At 40.5% G+C, this 22,188-nt stretch overlaps 1 protein-coding gene and 1 long non-coding RNA gene across 13 annotated transcripts in view; one reads left to right on the plus strand and one right to left on the minus strand.

Annotated features, from left to right (window-relative positions):
- Positions 1 to 2,080: 2,080 nt before the first annotated feature.
- On the minus strand, positions 2,081 to 13,612 carry LOC115832483. The gene is made up of 4 exons (XR_004027990.1): positions 11,041 to 13,612; positions 8,952 to 9,077; positions 4,827 to 4,896; positions 2,081 to 2,524 (listed from the first exon to the last, which is right to left on the minus strand). It is a non-coding gene; the product is annotated as an uncharacterized LOC115832483 (long non-coding RNA).
- Positions 13,613 to 17,046: 3,434 nt separating this feature from the next.
- Positions 17,047 to 22,188, plus strand: part of AIG1 (androgen induced 1) — a 313,034-nt gene continuing 307,892 nt past the window's right edge. For 5 of the 12 annotated variants that reach the window (XM_030809770.1, XM_030809772.1, XM_030809775.1 and 2 more), the window contains exon 1: positions 17,432 to 17,656. In XM_030809770.1, coding sequence (XP_030665630.1) covers positions 17,516 to 17,656 — 141 coding nt within the window. In that variant the 5' untranslated portion in view covers positions 17,432 to 17,515. Of the gene's footprint in view, positions 17,316 to 17,431; positions 17,657 to 17,809; positions 18,206 to 22,188 lie in introns of those variants that run through there. The other 7 variants (XR_004029374.1, XM_030809773.1, XM_030809779.1 and 4 more) reach the window with 4 other exon arrangements.

Below are 22,188 nucleotides of genomic sequence, written 5' to 3' on the forward strand. Positions count from 1 at the left end.
AGAGACTGTCAGAGTAGATAAAAAAACAAGAACCAACAATATATTGTATACGAGAAACCCACTTTAGACATAATGATACAGATAAATTAATATGAAGGAATAGAGAAAGATATACCATGCTAACACTAATCAAGAGGAAGCTGAAGTAGCTATATTAATCTTGACAAAGCAGACTTCAGAACCATACAAATGATCAGGAATAAGGAGGTGTACTACATAATGGTAAAGGGGTCAATTCTCCAAGAAGACATAACAGCCCTTAATGTACAGGCACCTAACAAAAAAGCATTAAAACACATGAGGTAAAAATTTACAGAATTTCTAGGAGTAATAAATAAATCCACTATTTTAGTTGGGGAAGTCAACAACCTTCTATCACTAATTGACAGATCCAGTAGGCAGGAAAAAAGTAATGACATAATTGAACCAAACAGCACCATCAATCACCCAGATCTTATTGACATTTATAGAATACTTCTTCCAACAACAGCAGAATATATATTCTTCTTAAGCTCATACAGAACAGTCACCAAGATAGAACAAATTCTGGATTATAAAACACCCCTTAACAAATTTAAAAGAATAGAACTCATATGAAGTATGTTCTGAGACCACAATGAAATTAAACTAGAAATTGATAACAGAAAAATAGCTAGGAAAATCGCAAAATATTTGGAGATTAAACAACACACTTCTTTCTTTTTATTTTTGTAATTTTTTTCATCAACGTTTAAGTTCCAGGGTACATGTGCAGGATGTGCAGGTTTGTTACACAGGTAAACATGTGCCATTATGATTTGCTGCGCAGATCAACCCCTCACCTAGGTATTAAGCCCAGTATCCATTAGCTGGTCTTCCTGATGCTTTCCCTCTCCCTGCCCCCTTAACAAGCTCCTGTGTGTGTTGTTTCTCCCCATGTGTTCAGGTATTCTCATCGTTCCGCTCCCACTTATAAGTGAGAACATACGGTGTTTGGTTTTCTGTTCCTGTGTTAGTTTGTTGAGGATAATGGCTCCCAACTTCATCTGTGTCCCTGCAAAGGATGTGATCTCATTCCTTTTTATGGCTGCACAGTATTCCATAATGTATATGTACCACATTTTCTTTATCTAGTCTATCATTGATGGACATTTAGGTTGATTTTGTGTCTTTGCCATTGTGAATAGTGCTGCAATGAACATATGCATGCACGTGTCTTTATAATAGAATGATTTATAATCCTTTGGGTATATACCCAATAATGGGATTGCTGGGTCAAATGATATTTCTGCCTCTAGATCTTTGAGGAATTGTCACACTTCCACAATGATTGAACATTCACATTCCCACCAACAGTGTAAAAGCATTCTTTTTCTTCCACAACCTTGCTAGCATCTGTTGTTTCTCGACTTTTTAATAATCGCCATTCTGACTGGCATGAGATGGTATCTCATTGTAGTTTTGATTTGCATCTCTCTCTCTCTCTCTTTCTCTCTCTCTTTTTAAGACCAAGTCTCATTCTGTCACTGGAGACAGGAGTGCATTGGCATGATCTCAGTTCACTGTAACCTCTGCCTCCTGGGTTCAAGTGATCCTCCTGCTTCCGCCTCCCAAGTAGCTAGGATTATAAGCATGTACCACCATGCCCAGGTAATTTTCAGTAGACACAGGGTTTTGCCATGTTTGCCAGGCTAGTCTTAAACTCCTGATCTCAAGTGATCTGCCTGCCTTGGCCTTCCAAAGTGCTGGGATTACAGGCGAGAGACACTGCACCCAGTGTGCATTTCTCTAATGATCAGTGATGTTGAGCTTTTCTTCATATGTTTGCTGGCTGCATGAATGTCTTCTTTTGAGAAGTGTCTGCTTATGTCCTTTGCCCACTTTTTAATGTTTTTTCTTTTTGTAAATTTGTGTAAGTTCCTTGTAGACTCTGGAAATTAGACCTTTGTCAGATGGATAGATTGCAAAATTTTTCTCCCATGCTGTAGGTTGTCTGTTCACTCTGATGATAATTTCTTTTGCTGTGCAGAAGTTCTTTAGTTTAATTAGATCCCATTTGACAATTTTTGCTTTCGTTGCAAAGGCTTTTGGTGTTTTTGTCATGAAATCTTTGTCTGTGCCTATGTCCTGAATAGTATTGCGCAGATTTTCTTCTAGAGTTTTTATAGTTTTTGTAAACAACACATTCTAAACAACAAATGGGTCAAAGAAGAAGTCACAAGAGAAACTGAAAAATATTTTGAACTAAATAAAAAGTGAAAGTACAACTTATCCAAATTTATGGAATGTAGGGAAAGCAGTGCTTAGGGGGACATTTATGGTATTAAATACATATTTAGGGAAGAAGAGACACTTAAAATCAGTCAGTAATCTAAGCTCTCAAATTAGATAATTAGAAAAAGAAGACCCAATTAAATACTAAGTAAGCAGAAGAAATAATAAAAATTAGAGTAGAAATCAATGAAATGGAAAACGATAAAGAAAATCAGCAAACCAAAAGCTAGTTCTTTCACAAGACAATAGATTTGGTAAGTCTGTAGTCCCACTAGTCAAGAAAAAAGAGAGAAGACACAAGTTACTAATATCACAAATGAGAGAGAAGTCATCGCTACTGATCCCATAGACATTAAAATAATAAAGGAATATTATTAACAACTCTATGCCCACAAATTTGATAACCCAGATGAAATAAACAAACTCCTTGAAAGACACAGTATCAAAATTCACACAGCCAGAAATAGACAATTTAAAGAGGCCTATATCTATTAAAGAAATTGAATAAATAATTAATATCTTCTAAAACAGGGGGAACCAGGCCAGGAGGAATCACTAGTACATCCTATGAAACATTTAAGGAATTAATGACACAAATTCTATACAATCTCTTCCATAAAATAGATGCAGAGAGACTACTTCTTAACTCATTCTATCAGGGCAATATTACTGTGATACCAAAACAGAAAAAGACATTACAAGGGAAAAAAAAAAACTACAGAGCAATATCTCTCATGAATACAAGCAACATTCCTCAACAAATTATTAGCAAATTGAACCCAACAATGTAGACAAAGAATTATACAACATGATCAAGTGTGATTTATTTGAGGTGTGCCATGCTTCTTCAACATTAAAAAATCAATTAATGTAATCTATCACATCAATAGGTACAAGAAGGGAAATCATATAATTATATAAATAGATGCAAAAAAAGCATTTCACAAAATCCAACACTCATTCATAATAAAGACTTAGCAGACTGGGAATAGAGGGGAATGTCTTCAATTTGACAAAGAATAGTTTTGAAAAACATACAGCTAACATCATACTTAATGGTGAGAAACTAAATACTCTCTCCCTAAGATCAAGAATATGACAATAATGTCCCCTCCCACCACTCCTATTCTACATTGTACTGGAAGTCCTAGCTAATTCAATAAGGTAAGAAAGGAAATAAAAGGTATACAGATCAGGAAGGAAGAAATAAAGCTGTTTTTGTTCACAGGTATCATGATTGTGTACATAGAAAATCCCAAAGAATAAACCAAAAATCTTCTGGAACTTATGAATGATTAAAAAAACTACAGGATAAAAGATTAATAGACAAAAGTCAATTTTTCCATAAAACATCAATAAACAATTGGAATTGGAAAGGAAAAACAAAACACCATTTACATTAGCACCAAAGAAATGAGATATTTAGGTACAAGTCTAATAAAATATGCATAAAATCTACATGAGGAAAACTACAAAATTCTGATAAAAGGAATCAGAGATCTAAATAAATTGTGAGATATTCATGCTTATGGGTAAGAAGACTCGGTATTGTTAAAATGTCAGTTCTTTCTATTGTGCATATAGATTCAATGCAATCCCAGTTAAATATCAGCAAGTTATTTTGGAAAGCTATTTCAAAAGTTGATATGAAAAGGCAAAAGAACCAGAAAGCTAACACAAACAAAAGTTGGAGGACCGATACTACTTGATTTCAAAATGTACTATATAGTCCTTAAAACAGCTGTAGTATCAGAGAAAAAAATAAATACATTAATATCACAGAACAGAGAGCCAATAAATCAACATAAATATAGTCAACTGACCTTTGACAAAGAAGCAGAGGCAATATAATGGAGCAAAAATAGTCTTTTGAACAAATGATGCTGGAACAGCTGGACACCCATGTGGTAACAAAAATTAATCTGGACACAGACCTTACACCTTCACAAAAATTAACTCAAAATGAATCATAGACATAAATTTAAAATGAAAAACTATAAAGCTTCTAGAAGATAACAACGTCAAAGTGAGAAAATCAAGGTGACCTTCGGTTTGAAAATGAGTTTTTAGATAAGACACCAAGTGCATGATCCATGAAAAAAAATTTTAAGTGAGACTTCCTTAAAACTTAACACTTCTGCTCTGCAAAAGACACTGTCAAGAAAATTATAAGCAAGCCATAGACTGGGAGAAAATATTTGCAAAACATAGCTGTTGAAGAATTCATATAGAAAATATACAACAAACTCTTAAAATAACAGTAAGAAAGTGAACCCAAGTTTAAAATAGGCAAAAGATCTGAACAGACACCTCACCAAAAAAGGCATTCAGATGGCAAATAAGCATACAAGGTACTCTACATTATATCTCAGCAGGGAATTTCAAATTAAAATAACAATGAGATACTACTATATACTAATTACAGCAGCTAAAATGCAACACTGACAACACCAAATGCTGATAAGGATGTGGAGCAATAGGAACTCTCATTTTTTTCTCATGGGAATCCAAAATAGTACAGCCACTTTGGAAGATAGTTTGACAGTTTCTTACAACACTGAAAATAATCTTACCATATGATCTGGCAGTTGTGTTCCCTGGTGTTTATCCAAATGAATTGAAAGTTTATGTTCACACAAAAACCTGCAAATAAATATTTATTAATAAGCACCAAGACTTGGAAACAACCAAGATATTCTTAAGTGAAGGTATAAAGACACTGTGATACATCCATAGAATGGAGTTTAACTCAACTATGAAAACTAATTAGTTAATTATCAAGCCATAAAGAGACATGCAGGAACCTTAAATGCAGGAACCTATTAAATGTTGCTAAGTGAAAGAAGCTAGTAGGAAAAGGCTATATACAATATGATTCCAACTATATGACACCTGGAAAAGACAACACAATAGGACAGTAATAAGATCAGTGGTTTCCAGGGTCCCAGGGAAAGGGAGGGAGGGATGCAGAACATAGGGGACTTTTAGGGCATTCTGTATCATACTCTAATAGTAAATATATGACATTACATATTTGTCCAAACCCTTAGAACTATACAACACAGTGAACTCTAATGTAAACTATGGACTTTAGTTAGTGATGATAATTCAATATGGTTCATTGGTTATAATAAATGTACCATACTAATGCAACAAATTGATATTAGGGTAAACTATGCAAGGTGGGGCAGTTGGTGGGGATGGAGTATATGGGAATATGGGAACTGTACTTTTTGCTCAATTTTTCTGTAAACCTAAAACTGCTCTACAAATAGCTTATTATTTCAAACAAAAAGAAAAGCTACCCTAATAAAAGTTTTAGACCCAGCTCTGCTACTGCTGCAGGATCTTTTGGGTGTTGTTTTTCTGGCCAGAAATCTCTGTGGCTAGTGGAGCCTTTGCCTGAGTTCTTGTCCTGCATCTGGGAAGAATGAGGTACCAGATAAGTGGAAAGTGAACAAGATGACGAGAAGCTTTATTGAGTGTTACAACAGCTCGGAGGAAACCCACAGTGGGCAGTTCCTCTCTGTAGACAGGTCATCTTGTGGAATGTTCAGCTCTTAGCAGAGAGGAGGCCCTGAGAGGGTAGCTCCTCTATGCTGCTGATTCTCCCACCCTGTCTCCATCCTCTGCCCTCTGCCCTGCTCTTGCTGAGCTAGAGCTTTTATGGACCTCAGAGGGGAGTAAGTGCATGCTGATTGGTCCATGGGTGGCCATCGGTGGGCCTGGAGGAGGCACCACAAGTCCCTACTCCAGTCTGCAGGACTGGAAGCCTGGCTCTCAGCCTTCAGGCCCTCCTTGGCTTGAAGGTGGGGCCTTACTGGGGACCCATCCACTTCCACTCAGGAATCTGTCTGTCTCCCCTGCCGTTCATGGTCCTGGGGCTCGGTCCCAACCCCGCTCTGAGATTACAGTGAGCACAAGGAGAGGAGAGAGGCCAGGCAGTGGGAGTGGACACCCCAGAGCCAGCAGAAATGGAATGGGTGGGGCTTTTCCAGGCTCCTGGGGATGCAGGCTGCAGAGACGCCTAGGTCCTGCACCTGGGAGGGCAGCCACAGCTGCACCCAGAGAGCTCCTGCCCCACCAACTCGGAAGGGGCAGGTCTCCAACTTGTCCCCGGCTCCTGCCTGCTCCGTGGATGGAGTGGGACACCCAGGTCTGCAGCTGCAGGTCGGGCAGCTGCAGCGGCACCCAGGAGGGCAGACCCTGCCTGCTTCTGGCCCCCCTCCTGCTGTCATCACTACCAACTGACTGTGACATTAGGAAAGTAATTTAACTCTTCTGAGCCTCAGTTTCATCATTTATAAAATGAAAGACCTGAGCTAGATGATCTCTAAGTTTTTCTCCATAGAAGATTTTATCATTCTGCATCTATCAATATAAAGATGTCTGGCCTCTGACATATATTAAGGTAGAAAGAAAGAGGATTTTGAAAAAATATAATTCGTCAATTTAAGTAAAACTTAAAGGGACATCCGGCAAATTAAAATTTGCTTAAAATTCCAGCAAATAAATGAAAATGAATATAATTGTTGGATGAATCTAATGATGGAATGTAATTTATGTGAAAGAAATAATGGGGAAATGGAGCATACACAGGAATTTGATGAAGCATTCATTTCAAGAAGAAAGGTAACACCAGATGGCTCAGATATCATAAAATAAAATGGCATTGCCAAATGATAACAAAAAGCTTGTCAATACATGGAAAGTCTACAAAAATGATGAAATGATGTGTGACTCTTGGAATTATTATCTAGAATTTTCTCATCCTTATGAATCAGACAATTATGTCTACAGAGATGCTGAAATACAGGCATTGTTTCTACCCGATATGAATGTGAATCAGAACCTAGAATAGGATATGCACTGACTACCTATCAAGCAGCTCGGTGTAATGTTTAAGAACCAAAATGCATGGGTTTCCTATCTTAGCTCTGCCATTGACAGGTTGTGTGACTTTGGGCAGTTTATCTAATTTACTCTGTTCTTCCATTTCCTCTTTTGTAAAATGGAGATAATAGTAACCATCCTCAAGGAGGATAAAATGAGTTAAAATTTGTAAAGTGTAAAGCTCAGAGCCTGACCCATAGTATTAGATGCGTGTTTGTTATTTTTTTAAAAATGCATAAAATTTGAATCCTGGTCTCCTTAGGACTAGCCCACTATCTTATAATTCAGCATTTTTTATTTTATTTTATTTATTTTTTGAGACAGAGATTGGCTCTGTCACCCAGACTGGAGTGCAGTGGTGTGATCTCAGCTCACTGCAACATCTGCCTCTTGGTTTCAAGCGATTCTCCTCAGCCTCCCAAGTAGCTGGGATCTGGGATTATAGGTATGTGTCAGTATGTCTGGCTAATTTTTTGTATTTTTAGTAGGAATGAGGTTTCACCATGTTGGCCAGGCTGGTCTCAAACTCCTGACCTCAAGTGATCCACCCACGTTGGCCTCCCAAAGTGCTGGGATTACAGGCGTGAGTCACCACACCCAGTCAGTTCAGTACTTTTTAAAAGGATAATCATAAAGGCCGGGCATGGTGTCTTGCACCTGTAATCCCAGCACTTTGGGAGGCCGAAGCAAGTGGATCACTTGAGGTCAGGAGTTCAAGACCAGCCTGGGCAACATGGGGAAACCCCATCTTTACTAAAAATACAAAAATTAGCTTGGCACGGTGGTGCATGCCTGTAATCCCAGCTACTCAAGAGGGTGAGGCAGGAGAATTGCTTGAGCCCAGGAGGCAGAGGTTGCAGTGAGCTGAGATTGCACCATTGTACTCCAGCCTGGGCAACAGAGCCAGACTCCATCTCACAAAAAAAAAAAAAAAAAAAAAAAAAAAAAAGGCCAGGGTTCAGTGAATCATGCCTGTAATCCCAGCACTTTGGGAGGCCGAGGTGGGCAGATCACAAGGTCAAGAGATTGAGACCATCCTGGCCAACATGGTGAAACTCTGTCACTACTGAAAGTACAAAAATTAGCCGGGTGTGGTGGTGGGCACCTGTAGTCCCAGCTACTCAGGAAGCTGATGCAGAAGAATTGCTTGAACCCGTAAGGTGGCGGTTGCAGTGAGCCAAGATCACGCCACTGCACTCCAGCCTGGCAACAGAGCGAGACTCCGTCTCATTAAAAAAAAAAAAAAGGATACCAGGAAATAACCCCACATATCTCTTTGTACCACCATTTTGCTGCACATAAAAGAATACTGTACTCCATTGGCTTAAACAAATAGGGGGTTGTTTTTCTTAAATCGCAAGAAGTCTGGAAGGAGGTAACTGCCCACTTGGTTCAGCAGGTTATTGATATCAGGGCAAATATCTATGAAATTCTCTGTTCTTTCTCTCACGCTTACAAGATGGCAACTGCACCTCCAGCCATGCTATGCACAGTGAATTCAAAAAACGGAAAGAAAAGGACTACACTAGTAAAATATTTCTCAGCAGCCCTTCCAGCAGATTCCGACCTGACTCAGAATCATGGCTTGGCCCAGCCACCTCATTGTATTCCAGGTAATCTTCCAAAACGTCCTCGTGGGTCTGATCATCTTCTACAGCCAGAGCCTAGACATCAGTGATGTAAGCCATTCATCTGCTTTTTTTGACAGGTGAAGTTTTGAGGGGAATGGAAACTGGATGCTCAGCTCCTGGGGGAACAAGGTGTCAGAACAAGCTTTGGTTCTGACAGGCCTGCTAAGGTCTTACCTCGGGCGAGGGAAGCTGGAGTTCTCTGGGCTCTCAGTTGGCTAGCGTCACAGATAATTTAAACTGGCTTTTGGCACTTGGCAGGGCAGCTTGGTGCTGACATCTCTCATGGCAAATCCCATGTCTCTTGAAAACAAAATAATGGTGCTTAGTTTAATTTTGTTGCACTCTTCTTTTGTGCTGGATGTTTATTATGCTAGTTTCTAAAACTGACTTTCAACCAGCTCTGTGGATGACTAACACAGGGGCCCAATAAATGGACTGCAGGCATTTTAGCTGCCTTTAATTCAAGGGAAAAAGTTACTTAATATGGTAAGAAGTATCAACCCATCCTATCATCCTTGCATTCCACGTTTCTGTAATACTGCTTTGTGCAGAGGCTATCAATTTCCCCAAAGCCTTGCCTTCTATGGGCAGAGTCTGGGTACAAAGAGGATAGTTTAATTAGCTGCTTCACGCATCTCAAACTATTGGGAAATAAGCTTTCCATCTTACACAAGAGAGGGAATGCCTGCTGATAACTGCCTCAACTGTGGACTGGCTACTTGGATGTGAAGAGCATCCCAGGGCAATTCCTATTATATGGGGCATGGCCATTGTGCAGGATGCCCGAGGGTTGAGATGCCATAGATATCTTGAGAAGATGCCATGACTGCATTTAGTATAATGTGAAAGTGCTTTCTAGATGGCAGAGTACTGTGCAAATATAGGCATTATTATAGAATTTCAACCAGAGCTGGCCCTTGGAAGATGAGAAGAATTTCAGCAGATGGAGAAGGTAATATGAATCATTACTGCTTGAGGGGTGTGGAAAAGTAAAAGTAAATGCTGAGTTTTGGGAGAAAATATGTATTCCTATAATAAAGGAATACATAATTATTTAGAAAGATGCAGTTACAGAAGTTCAAAAACGGGGTTAAGGTCAGCCAAACCACAGAAGATGTTGAATGCCATGCTAATTGAGTGAGATTTCCTGCAGGTCGTGAGAAATCACTGACAAGTTTTTACGAGAGAAGTAATCTAATCTGATCTATATTTTCAGGAAGATAATCCTAGTGGTAGTGATAAGGGTGACATGGAGATGCAAACATGGAGGCAGTAAGACCACTTACAGAGCTTACTCAATAGGGCAACAGCAGGAAAAATAGACATGAAGGTTCAAATTGGAGAAACGTTTCAGAGAACAAATTACTGGAATTATACTATTGATGGGAAATTGTGGTAACAACTGTTAGTGGTCTCCCAATATCTACTTTCTCTCTTGCATTAGTCTGCTTGGGCTGCCACAACAAAGTACCACAAACTGGGTGGCTGAAGTGACAGAAACATATTATCTCTCAGTTCTGGAGGATATACCTCTGAAATCAAAGTTTCAGTGGGGTTAGTTACCTGTGGGGGCTGTGCGGGAGAATCTGTTCCATGCCCCTCTCCTTGTTCCTGCTGACAGCTGGCAGTCCTTGACGTTTCTCCCGTGTGTTTCTGTCTTCTTTTCTTTTTTCTCTTTTTTTTCTTTTCTGTTCCTCCTCTCTTCTTTCTTTCTTTCCCTTTCTTTCTTCTTCTTCTTCTTCTTCTTCTTCTTCTTCTTCTTCTTCTTCTTCTTCTTCTTCTTCTTCTTCCTCTTCTTCTCTTCTTCTTCCTCCTCCTCCTCCTTCTTCTTCTTCCTCTTTCTCTTCCTCTTCTCCTTCTCCTTCTTCCTTTTCTCTCTCTCTCTTTCTCTCTCTGTCTGTCTCTTTCTTCTTCTTTCAACAGAGTCTCACTTTGTCACCCAGTCTGGAGTGCAGTGGTACAAAACCAATTCACTGCAGCTTCCACCTTCTGGGCTCAAGCAATCCTCTGACTTCAGGACTCCTGCTTCAGTCCCAAGTAGCTCCGGGACTGCAGGCAGGTGCCACCACACTCGCTTAATTTTGGTATTTTTTGCAGAGATGGGGTTTTGTCACGTTGTCCAGGCTGGTCTCCAACTCCTGAGATCAGGCAATCCCCACCCATCTCAGCCCCCCAAAGTACTGGGATTACAGGTGTGAACTATCGCACCTGGCCTTTTCTGTTTCTTTATAAAGACACCAGTCATATTAGATAAGGGACTCACCTTACTCCAGTATGATATCATCTTGACTAATTATATCTGCAATATCCCTGTTTCCAAATAATGCCACATTCTGAGGTACTGGGGGTTAGAACTTCAACATATCTTGTTGGGGGACACAATTCATCCATGACATCTCATTTCCATGCTAATGGAGTTCTGATTTCCAGCTGGCACATTTCCACCCTGAAAGGAGGCTGCTTTTCCCAGCTGTGGCCACATGGATAAATGTGGGCCCAAGAAGTGAAGGTAGAAGTGTTGTGTGACAGTATCTTCTGCAAACCTTTCTTAAGGGTCAGTGTACATGCCCTTTTTGACTCATCTTCATGTTTTCCTCCACCCTGCTTTAAGAAACAGAGTTGTCAATTTCAGCCAAAGTAGCCTTAACTCTTACAGATGAGGAGAAGGGCTTGAGTAGGATTCCAAACTGGGCCTGCCAGGGTCCTGCAGACACCGTGGGTAAGACATTCACAAGGCACTCTTTCAAAAAATAATCCAGAAATCCCAACTGCAGTCCACCATGAGCTGACTAGCACAAAGGTGGGCATTTTTCAATTTTAATTTTTGGCTGACACAATTTTAAAATATTTGAATGGAAATGTATTTACTAAAGAGTAAACGGCATTTGCTCCACTTTTTCAGAGACTCAATCATGCCCTATTACCTTACATCTAGATTTACTTATGATACATGCCTGATCTTTAAAGAATTTGACTATTATATCCTTTAAATATTCAACACTTATTTAGAATAGAGGCTGAAGGCCTCTAGAAGGATCTAGAAGGATTGGAGAAGGAAGATCCTCTGGTAGTGATGCACCTCTTCTCTACTACTCAGAGCAATTTAGCTCTGCTCCAACTCCTAAATACTTCACTGAGCAAAACAAAACCTGTGCAATTACTCGAATGACAGCAGCAGTCCTTGGGATTCCTGGGCTCCTCATCATTCCAATCTCTGTCTCTGCCTTCACATCGCATTTTCCCTGTGTATCTCTGTCTTCTAATAAGGACACCAGTCAAATTGCATAAGGGGCTCATCCTACTCTAGCATTATGTCATCTTGACTAATTACATCTGCAATGTACACCCATTGGGGGTGGAGATTTTATAACCATTTACTGTCACTCTAGAATGCTATACAAAGTCTCTCTCACCAGTCACCACCATCCATCCAACCAAGTAGCTTGTGATAACATTTCTTTTAACATCATACAGTAGTCTCCCTGAGAAGAATTCGGGTAAGTATATTACTTTCAACTTGCTAGCTTCCAGGGACATTTTAGCACCATTAAGAGACTGGCACCTCCAGGCCATCTGGCTCTGTCCTGACTTTTCTAACTGCAGTGGGTCAGTTTTTGAGGAGGAAATAATGAGTATAATGAATGCATGTAGGATTTGCATCACCAGTAAGCCATCCAGGTGGACTATTCAGAGCAGGGTGGCTACAACATATGTCTCAAAGAGGGACTGTCAGATGAAGTGGACTTAATTGAGTCTTGCTGGACGTGTTGGGTTTGGATACATGCAAACGAAGAGAGAGCATTCCAAGCTTGATGAGGAGCACTGGTAAATGCACTTCTAGTACTAGAGAGTGACAGAGATGTTTCACACCTGTATGAGATCATGCAATGACTCACGACTCATCTAGACACTAATTTTTCTAACACTTTTCAATGACCCTCCATAGAATCCTTGGTGTTTAGAAATCTTACAGAGCTCTCTGTAGCAAATACAGTCCATTTTAAAATCAGTGAAAACTTGCAGCATCAACACAACCACTAGTGGCTGCTGCTCATTTGGCCTGTAAAGAACAACTTTTACTGGTTAATAGCAAAAACAAGACAAACAAACAAACCAAATCCAAAACAAAAAAAACAACAACCCCCAAAACAAACACAAAAAACACCTGACTAATTAAATTAAATGCATTGGTACTGCATTTTGTGTCTATGGCAATTTGAAAAAGCTGTAATGAGCATCAGTTATAAGGAAAAAAAAGAGTAATTTTTACGTACTTCTTTCTCTTAATCTTTCCCAACTGTCCTCCAGGGTAAAAGAACTCTCCTTGTCACCTCAGTTCATATAAACACACATGAACAACACACAGTAGGTTCTAGAAGTGTAGTTTCTTAATTGGTTTTGAGTTCCATATAATCCTAAAAAGTAGCTTTCTCAATTCAAAATATAGACATTACTGTGTATTTAGTGGTAAAAACTTTAAAAGAACATAAATATCCAAAAAGAAAAAAAGTTTAAGCAAAATATATGTCCATATGATGTTGTGCTACGCAATCATTAAACATGATTTTTACAATGTTTTAAATAGGAGAAAATTGCTGTTAAACTTGAGGCAGAAGAAATCTCTGTGATGCAAGTTGTTATATAGTACGTCACAAATCAGCTAAATCTATATTGTAAAAGACTTGCAGGAATATGCTAAAATGTTCATCGTTTTCTCTGGGTGGAGAGAGTGGGGAAAATGTTTTTTTAAAAAAAGCGTTTCCATTTTAGTATCATAAATATGCTACATTTATAATGAATAAAAATAATTCAGAGGTATCTTTTCTGTAATACTGAAGATTTTTTCCATGCCCAGGCCTCTGAGGGGCACATGTCCTAACTTTCACCCTTGAAGTACAGATAAATGGGAAGAAAAAATTTGTTCCAAATATATTGATATTGTTAGAAAATGTTTATCTGGTGTAAATGCAGAACCAAAGGAAATGTGTAAATATCGAATACTGTAAGGATATGTATAAACACAATTCTTCCTCCTGAACTTTTAAGCAACGACCAATAGTTATATAAAGTTGGCTTCTTGGAATACAATTTAAGGATGACATAGGAGTCCCAGTCATTTCCCAAATTAACAGGTATTATCATCAGTATGTCAGACAGACATCCTCCCTGATATGGTTTGGCTGTGTCCCCACCCAAATTTCATCTTGAATTGTAGCTCCCATAATCTCCACGCATTGTCGAGGGGGACCTGGTGGGAGGTAATTGAATCATGGGGGCAGGTTTTCCTGTACTGTTCTTGTGATAGTGAATAAGTCTCACGAGATCTGATGGTTTTATAAAGGGCAGTTTCCTGCACACTCCTTTGCCTGCCACCATGTAAGATGTGACTTTGCTCTTCCTTTACCTTCCACCATGAGGGTGAAGCCTCCCCAGCCATGTGGAACTGTGAGTCCATTAAGACTCTTTTTCTCAATTATCCAATCACAGGTATTTCTTCATAGCAGTATGAAAACGGACTAATACACCCCCCCGCCAAAAGAAAAAAAAGGAATGAACAGTCTGTCTCAATTATTAGAAGTACTTAAGAAAGGATATCTTCAGCCCCATATATAGTCTAAGAAATATTACAACAATCAAAGAATATAGCTTGAAGCTAAAACGGGTTCTTGAAATCTTCCCTTGGTGTTTCTTATGTTTACTGCTATTCATGAAATTCAGCTGGATAAGGCTTTTCTCCTCCAGTCTCACTAACTGTGTAGTAGAATGAAAAAGATAAAAAAAAAAAAAGACATGCAAATATTTCTTCTATACATAGAAAACAGTATTATCTAAATCAAATATGGAATCATCATAAGAATACTTAGAAGTGAATAATGTATTATAGTTCATAAAAAGTAATAACTTACCTAATGAAGTTTTAAAAGCAATAATAGCCATTGTATTGTTTATGCTGTAAAAACACAATCTGTGTGTAGATTAATATTTTCCACAAAAGTATCTGTAAAACATGACTAAGATTGTTAGATATGGTCTGAAAAGCAGAGAAAGCAAGTCTGGACATGTTAATAGTTATCAAGAAGTTCCAAAAATTGTGAACTGACATTCTCATAAAATAGTATTTGAGTCAAGTTTATACAAACGCTTCATTTTTTAAAGCACAAAACTATCTCATCATAGTTGGCAAATCATGACAAAAACAAAAGCAAACCCAGCAGAATAGGTTCTAAATACTTAGAGTTATAGTTATTTATTTAAAAGAAACTGGTCGGGCGCGGTGACTCACACCTGTAATCCCAGCACTTTGGGAGGCCGAGGCAGGTGGATCATTTGAAGTCAGGAGTTCAAGACCAGCCTGGCCAACATGGTGAAACCCCATCTCTACTAAAAATACAAAAAAATTAGCCAGGTGTGGTGGCATGCACCTGTAGTCCCAGCTACTTGGGAGGCTGAGGCAGGAGAATAGTTGAACCCAGGAGGCAGAGGTTGCAGTGAGCTGAGATCATGCCACTGCACTCCCGCCTGGGTGACAGAGCTAGACTCTGTCTCACAAAAAAACAAAAACAAAAACAAAACAAAACCCTGACCATTAAAAATGGCTTTATTAAAATATTATTTCATTTTGTAACAATGGGGTTGGGGAGTCTTAATAATTGTCTAACATGTAAAGTAGGAAGGGTATATTAAACTTTGCAAATATCACATTAACTCATAAAACTTTATTAAGGCTCTATTGAGAGGTGAGGCCAGCTGGACTTCCTGAGTCAAGTGGGGACTTGGGGAACTTGCCTGTCTTGCAAGAGGAGTGTAAAACGCACCAATCAGCGCTCTGTAAAAAGCACCAATCAGCACTCTGTAAAACACACTAATCAGCACTCTGTAAAACGCACCAATCTGCAGGATTTTAAAAGTAGCCAATCGCGGGGAGGACTGAAAAAAGGGCACTCTCATAGGACAGAAACAGAAAACGGGAGGGGACAGTAAGGGAATAAAAGCTGGCCACCCCAGCCAGCAGCGGCAACCCGCTCGGGTCCCCTTCCATGCTGTGGAAGCTTTGTCCTTTTGCTCTTCACAATAAACCTTGCTACTGCTCACTCTGAGTCTGTGCCATCTTTAAGAGCTGTAACACTTACCACCAAGGTCTGCCGCTTCATTCTTGAAGTCAGTGAGACCACTAACCTACCGGCAGGAACCAACTCCAGACACATTATTAAGGTAGGTAGATCTTCAATAGATCTACTCTTTTTTATTTTTATTTTTTGGCAGTTTTATAACCATGTACCAAGGATGCACAATTAAAAAAAGTAAACCCAACTTTTACATTAAGATTTGACCAAAAATCATCAATAATACATCGTTTTAATGCTAGTAGAATCTTATTCTGACATCAGTTCTATTAGCATAATTGTAATGCCAATTTAAAAAATCTAGTGGGTCTCTTCATTTTAGTTTAGAGCTTGATTGGAAACATTCAGGAAAACATCCATGGCTTGCTACTTTCACTTTACCTCTAGCACTATGCTTCTCCCCACCAGCCCTCCCTCCACATCCTCTGACTCAGAGACTATTTGAAGAGGACACCTGTTTTAAATGGATCCACAGGAAATACCTATGTTGCCTTTTCATAATCCGACCCTGCATCTGGTTGGCTGAAATGAAAATGTTGCCCACAGACTGATGCAACTTCAGTGTGACAACATTTACTGGAAGGCAGGAGGGACTCCAGTTTATATTTATTTTCCTTCCATTAACCCTGGTAGTGTAGTGTAAGAAAAAAAATCAGGGCAAAACCAGTTTAACAACCAGAAGATTAGTATTAAATTACACGCAGGGGTTTTACATCCAAAATTGGAATTTTTTTAAAAGCTGAATGCAATCCTATGGCAGAAAGTTATTTGATAATCCTTTCTTTATAGCTTTTTATCTATAAACCACTTGTCCAAAGTTCATATTCTAGCTGATGTTATATATTGATATGACATTAATCAATCTCTCATGGAAAAGTGCTGCGTAGCCTACCCATTAAAAGCAGAATTTAGAGAGTTTCCTAGTGATTGACAGTCGTTTATCAACACTGAAAACCTTATTGCCCCAACATACTGAAAGTCACTCGCGGCTGCCTGTGCTGGAGTTTACACCCCACGTTCACACCCCCACCGGATCCCTCAGCACGGGGCACCAGCTCTCGGCCAACTGCAACTACCCCAGGAAGCGTCACCGCGATTCCGGGGCGGGAACATTTGTGGACACTGGGGTCCACTCCTTCAGTCCAGGTTCCTCGCCCCCTCGCCTGGCCCGGCGCCCACTAACCACAGGCCCCGCTTCCCCCTGGAGAAAAGCGCGCACTTCCCTAGCCCTCGTAGCACTCAGAGGTCGCACCCACTCCTAGGATACCTAGGGGGCGCCTCCTGGCCGGGTGTCCCGGGACCCTGCGAACGCAGGAGCAGAATGACGAAGGTGACGAAAGAGATGACGACACGCCGCCTGCCAGGCCGCGGCCGGCAGTGGAGAGCGTCCGCAAACCGCGCCCACCCAGTACAGGTCACCCGGGCGCCCGCGGCTGCGCCAGTCCCCGGGGGCGCGCGCCCAGCCCCCGCCCCTGCCTCGCCCCGCCCCCACCCCCGCCCCCGCCCCCGCCCCGCGCCCGCGCCCGGGTTCCCACGGCGCCCGCCCCCGCGCGCCCGGCGCCTCCCTCCCGCCCGCCATCCTCGCCGCCCAGCCCGTCCAGGCCTCTGGCGAACATGGCGCTTGTCCCCTGCCAGGTGCTGCGGATGGCAATCCTGCTGTCCTACTGCTCTATCCTGTGTAACTACAAGGCCATAGAAATGCCCTCGCACCAGACCTACGGAGGGAGCTGGAAATTCCTGACGTTCATTGATCTGGTAAGGCCGTCCCCTCCCCCTGCTCGCCCCGCACCCCGTGCCTGTGTGTGTGTGTGTGCGCGTGTGTGTGTGTGTGTGTGTGTGTGTGTATGCGTGAGCACCTGCGCACGTGCGCGCCTCCAGCATCCACCCGTGTCCTCGCCTCTTCCCCAGTGATTGCGTGTGAAGGCCTGGCTGCCCCCGCAGTAGCACCTTCTGAACCACTCACCGTTACCTGGTAGCTGGGTACCCTTACCTGGCAGCTGGGGGACAAATGGAGGTGGGGCGCAGCCAGGTGGTGGGCTCTTTGGAGGGGGACACCGAACTGCTTCTAAGAGGTGACACGGGAAGAATCTTCAACTAAGAAAGCATCGGACCTGAGCATGAATGGCCTGAGACCCATTCGCCCTCAAGGTGCTTTTCAGAGCACCCACCGTGGGATGAACTTGTTGCAGCCGAAGGAAACTGGGTATTGTCTAGTGGTCTGGAACTTCACCTGAAAGAACCAAATCCTTCTCATAAGGGAGAGAAAGCACCTAATAAAGTTGTCTTCTTTGCATCTGTTTTTTTTTTTTTTCCCATTGTCAATAATTTACTTTCAACCTTTACCCCATACATATTAGGAGACAGAGATTTTCAAAGTGCATTCCCAAGGTGACTGTACACATTTCTTTGTCTTCCCATGTACAAATTTACAGTAGTTTGCATAAGCAGCTCCTCTGTTGGTACAATATGATAATCTTGACAGGTGCAGGTTATTATTAGTATATCATTTTGAAAGTTCTTCTATTTCTGGCACTAAAAGGCCCTCTTCAACCCCCCTGGAGAACAGAACATGGGCATAAGGCCCAATAATGAACTCATGGATGGACCTAGGAATTTCAGGGTAAAGGTGACTAAGACACACACTAAAAGATTATTAGGAAGAGGCTTAAAACAAAAGCAATGAAGTTCTAAAGCACTCAGAGAAGTTGTAGAACGAATTCCTGAGACTCCCTGAACTGTTTATCCAAGACTATACACTAGGTTGGCTACACCAGCAAGATTATAATCTCTTGTTGACCCTCCATTCTGATGAAGAGAACACGATACCTGTTTTAAAATTTTCCAAAGGCTTAGGATGCCTCAAATGCAGAGAGGCTTTTGGTTTAAAAATAACACCTTATATTTGCATTATATTAGATACTTTCGGAATGGAATTTCAATTCTTTTGCCCAGCAGTCACCAAACTGTGCACATACCCTTAGGCCCACAAGACTTCACAGGGCATAGAATGTTGCAAGGGTTTTAATTTTCAGATCCTCATCTTCTAACTCTGCTTGAAACTAATTTCCCTCTGAACATGCGTGATGCCTGCCAGTTCTCCTTTCATTCTCCCCATTCATCCAAGTGAGGAGCTCGTGACAAGACTCTGAGGTGTGCTTTTCTGTCTGCTCCTTTTAGCTTCCAGAAGATAGATGGCTGTCACCAGGGCTATCTTTATATTTGATTGAACAACAATGTAGGAGTTGTCTTGACAGAAAGTCTTATTGGGTTGATTGGCTTGTCAATGAGGATTGGCTTTGCCAATTATGTTGTGTAGCAGACATTTTCCGTATATTGAATGAGCTAAATCTGCAACCCTGAGGTTCTGATGCATATGTATATGAAGCAAGCATACCACCCATAGAGCGCCAGAAAGATGTCCCTTTTTCAAGTGTTTAACTTAACTATGTTAAGGATGTTGAGATGTTATTTAAAATATGTGCATAGATTTTCGGAATTCTTTGAGGGGCTATGTGAGCAAAACTCCTTTTGGGACACTGCCTTATCCCATTCCTAAGTCAGATCTTACTTAGAGCTGGCCTATTTGAATGTTGCTAAAGAGCAGTGCTGGGCAAGAACATAGAGATGCTCTGGGAGCCATAGGTACTAGAAACAACCCTCCGTATCACTCTTGCGGTAGATGCTGTGTTGTGGGAGCAAGGGGAGGGGTCAGCAGGTGAACAGAGGTAGAAATTGGGGGTGTTGGTTAACCCAAGAGATGCCTGCTTTTCATAATTGGCATTGCTTACTGTGCATTAAAAAACAAGGCTCAGAAGAAACGATATACCTCTCATAACCTTTGTGTGACATGAAACCATAGTAGAGTCAGCTTGATATGCTGTCATATAATTTATCTTTTAGCATTCAATAATTGGACTTGCCTGTTTTAAATACTAATCACCATACAGGACTTTTTCTATCCCAGAAGTCAGACAGTAGATTCAAATGTGAAACATTTACTTTGCTTCATATTTAGCTTCAGATTGTATAGGACCTTTAGCCAGCGTTGTAATATCTTACTCTGTGGCTCCTGATTGAAATATAATAATTATCTTTAACCAAGAGTGCCTGTGAGAAAGTATGTCTGAGATATATTCATAAAAACATTCATGCAAAGTGTTATTCTTTTTATTATTTGAGATTTAGAATCCTTAGAGCTTAAGCATTGTACAGCTGTTAAAACAACCAACATGTCAATCCTCAGTAATGGCATGAAAAGATTAGGCTACTATAATTTAGCCATTTTACTTTTCACTTTTAATGTTAAAAAGACCGTAAACTTTATTGCCTAGTGCCTTGTACAGTATTAACGAGTCTAAGTTTATTGGAGTAATTTTGCAAGAGTTTAACTTTTTAAAATTGTAATGAGAAGGCCCTTTTTTCTAGCTAGCTTGGATTGCAGGAATCACTTATCCTGATAGCCACAGTTGGATTCCATATTCCATGGCTTCAGTTTACCAGGATCTGAGTCAGGAATCTCAGGCTGCATGCATCCAGGAGCAGACGGTTATGTGGCAGTGGCCATTCTGTTGTATTCATATCTCTCTTTGGGTATGAGGGTCATTCCAATAGATTCAGAGCTTATGGTCGAAAACTGAAATACACATTGTTGCTACCAGTAATCTTATACTGTTATTCTCCAATGGTTTCTTTTCCTAGTATTGAGAAACTGTAAGAGAACTAAGGCGTTTTTGGAAAACTGAAGTTAGTAAATGGAAAAAGAATATTGTCTTAGTGTGGCAGGCCGAATAATGGGCCTCCAAAGATGTTTACATTCTCATGCCAGGAACCTGTGAATACATTAGGTTACATGGCAAAGGGAAATTAAAGTTGCAGATGGAATTAAGATTGCAAATCAATTGACCTTAAAATAGGGTAATTATCCTGAGTTATCCCATTGGGCCCAGTGTAATTACAAGGGTCCTTAAAAGGAATAGGGAAACAGAAGACAAGAGCTTGTTGGAGGAAGATGTGACTGGAAGAAAGAGAGAGATACGACAATGCTGGGTTTGAAGATGGAGGATGGAGCCAGGAGACAAGGGGTGTGAGAGGTGTCTAGAAGCTGGAGAGGACAAAAAATGGTTTTCCTCCTAGAGTTTCCAGGAACACATACCTGCTGACAGCTTAATTATAGCATATTTTGGACTTCTGACCTCCAGAATTGTAAAATAATAAATTTGTGTCGTTTAGGCAATTTGATTGATAGTAATTGATTACCACAGTAATAGAAAACTAGTATACTTGGCTTTAAAGCCTCTGACTTAGAAAAAAAACTTAACTCTTTTTGTACTTATAGAAATAAATGCAGTGACTCAGCTAGCCCTTTATGTATAGTAGATAACTGGTTAATTTTAACTTTAACAAAAATGCAAGTTTTTTCCTACTTCATCCATGAAATTATGTGGAGGAGACATACATACGTGTAACAGTGGGCAATATGAGAATCTGTAAAGACTGAACTGTCAAGCACGTCTGTGTGAAGAGACCACGAAGCAGGCTTTGTGTGAGCAATAAAGCTTTTAATTCACCTGGGTGCAGGCTGACTGAGTCTGAGAAAGGGGTCAGGGAAGGGGTTGCTTTATAGGAGTTGGGTAGGTAATGGAAAATTACAGTAAAAGGTGGTTATTTATTGTTAGCAGAGAAGGGGGTCACAAGGTACATGGTGGGGAGATCATAAGACTTATTGTCCAGAAGAAGAATGTCACAAGGTCGACTGATGAGTTAAGGTAGGACAGGGACAAGTCACCATGGTGGAATGTTGTAATGTTGGTTAATCAGTTAAGGCAGGAATTGGCTGTTTTACTTCTTTTGTGGTTTTTTGGTTGCCCCAGACTTCTTGGCTCCTGCAGGCCATCTGGATGTGTATGTGCAGGTCACGGGTTACAATGGCTCAGCTTCGGCTTAGAGGCCTGACATGGACAGCTTTGGAAAAACTAGGTCTTTACTGTGAAGTATTTCAGAGACTATCATTATGTAACATGTCAGGCCAGGAGAAGGAATACACTTCATTGGAAATAAGCTGGAAAGAAAGAAAATTTAAACTAGCTGTTGCTCAAATATTAACATTTTCTTAGTCAATATCACAGCTGATGAATTTTCTTCAAGTGACGTGGATTCATTCACTCATTCACTAGCAAAATGATTATGCTGCACGTTGAATAATAATTGCCCCAAAAGATAATAAAGAAGAATTAGGATAAAACCAACATAAATAAATGAAAAGAAAAAGGCAAATGTATTTTGAGGTC

Source organism: Nomascus leucogenys, chromosome 3, assembly GCF_006542625.1.
Source record: "Nomascus leucogenys isolate Asia chromosome 3, Asia_NLE_v1, whole genome shotgun sequence".
NCBI classification, from domain to species: domain Eukaryota; kingdom Metazoa; phylum Chordata; class Mammalia; order Primates; family Hylobatidae; genus Nomascus; species Nomascus leucogenys.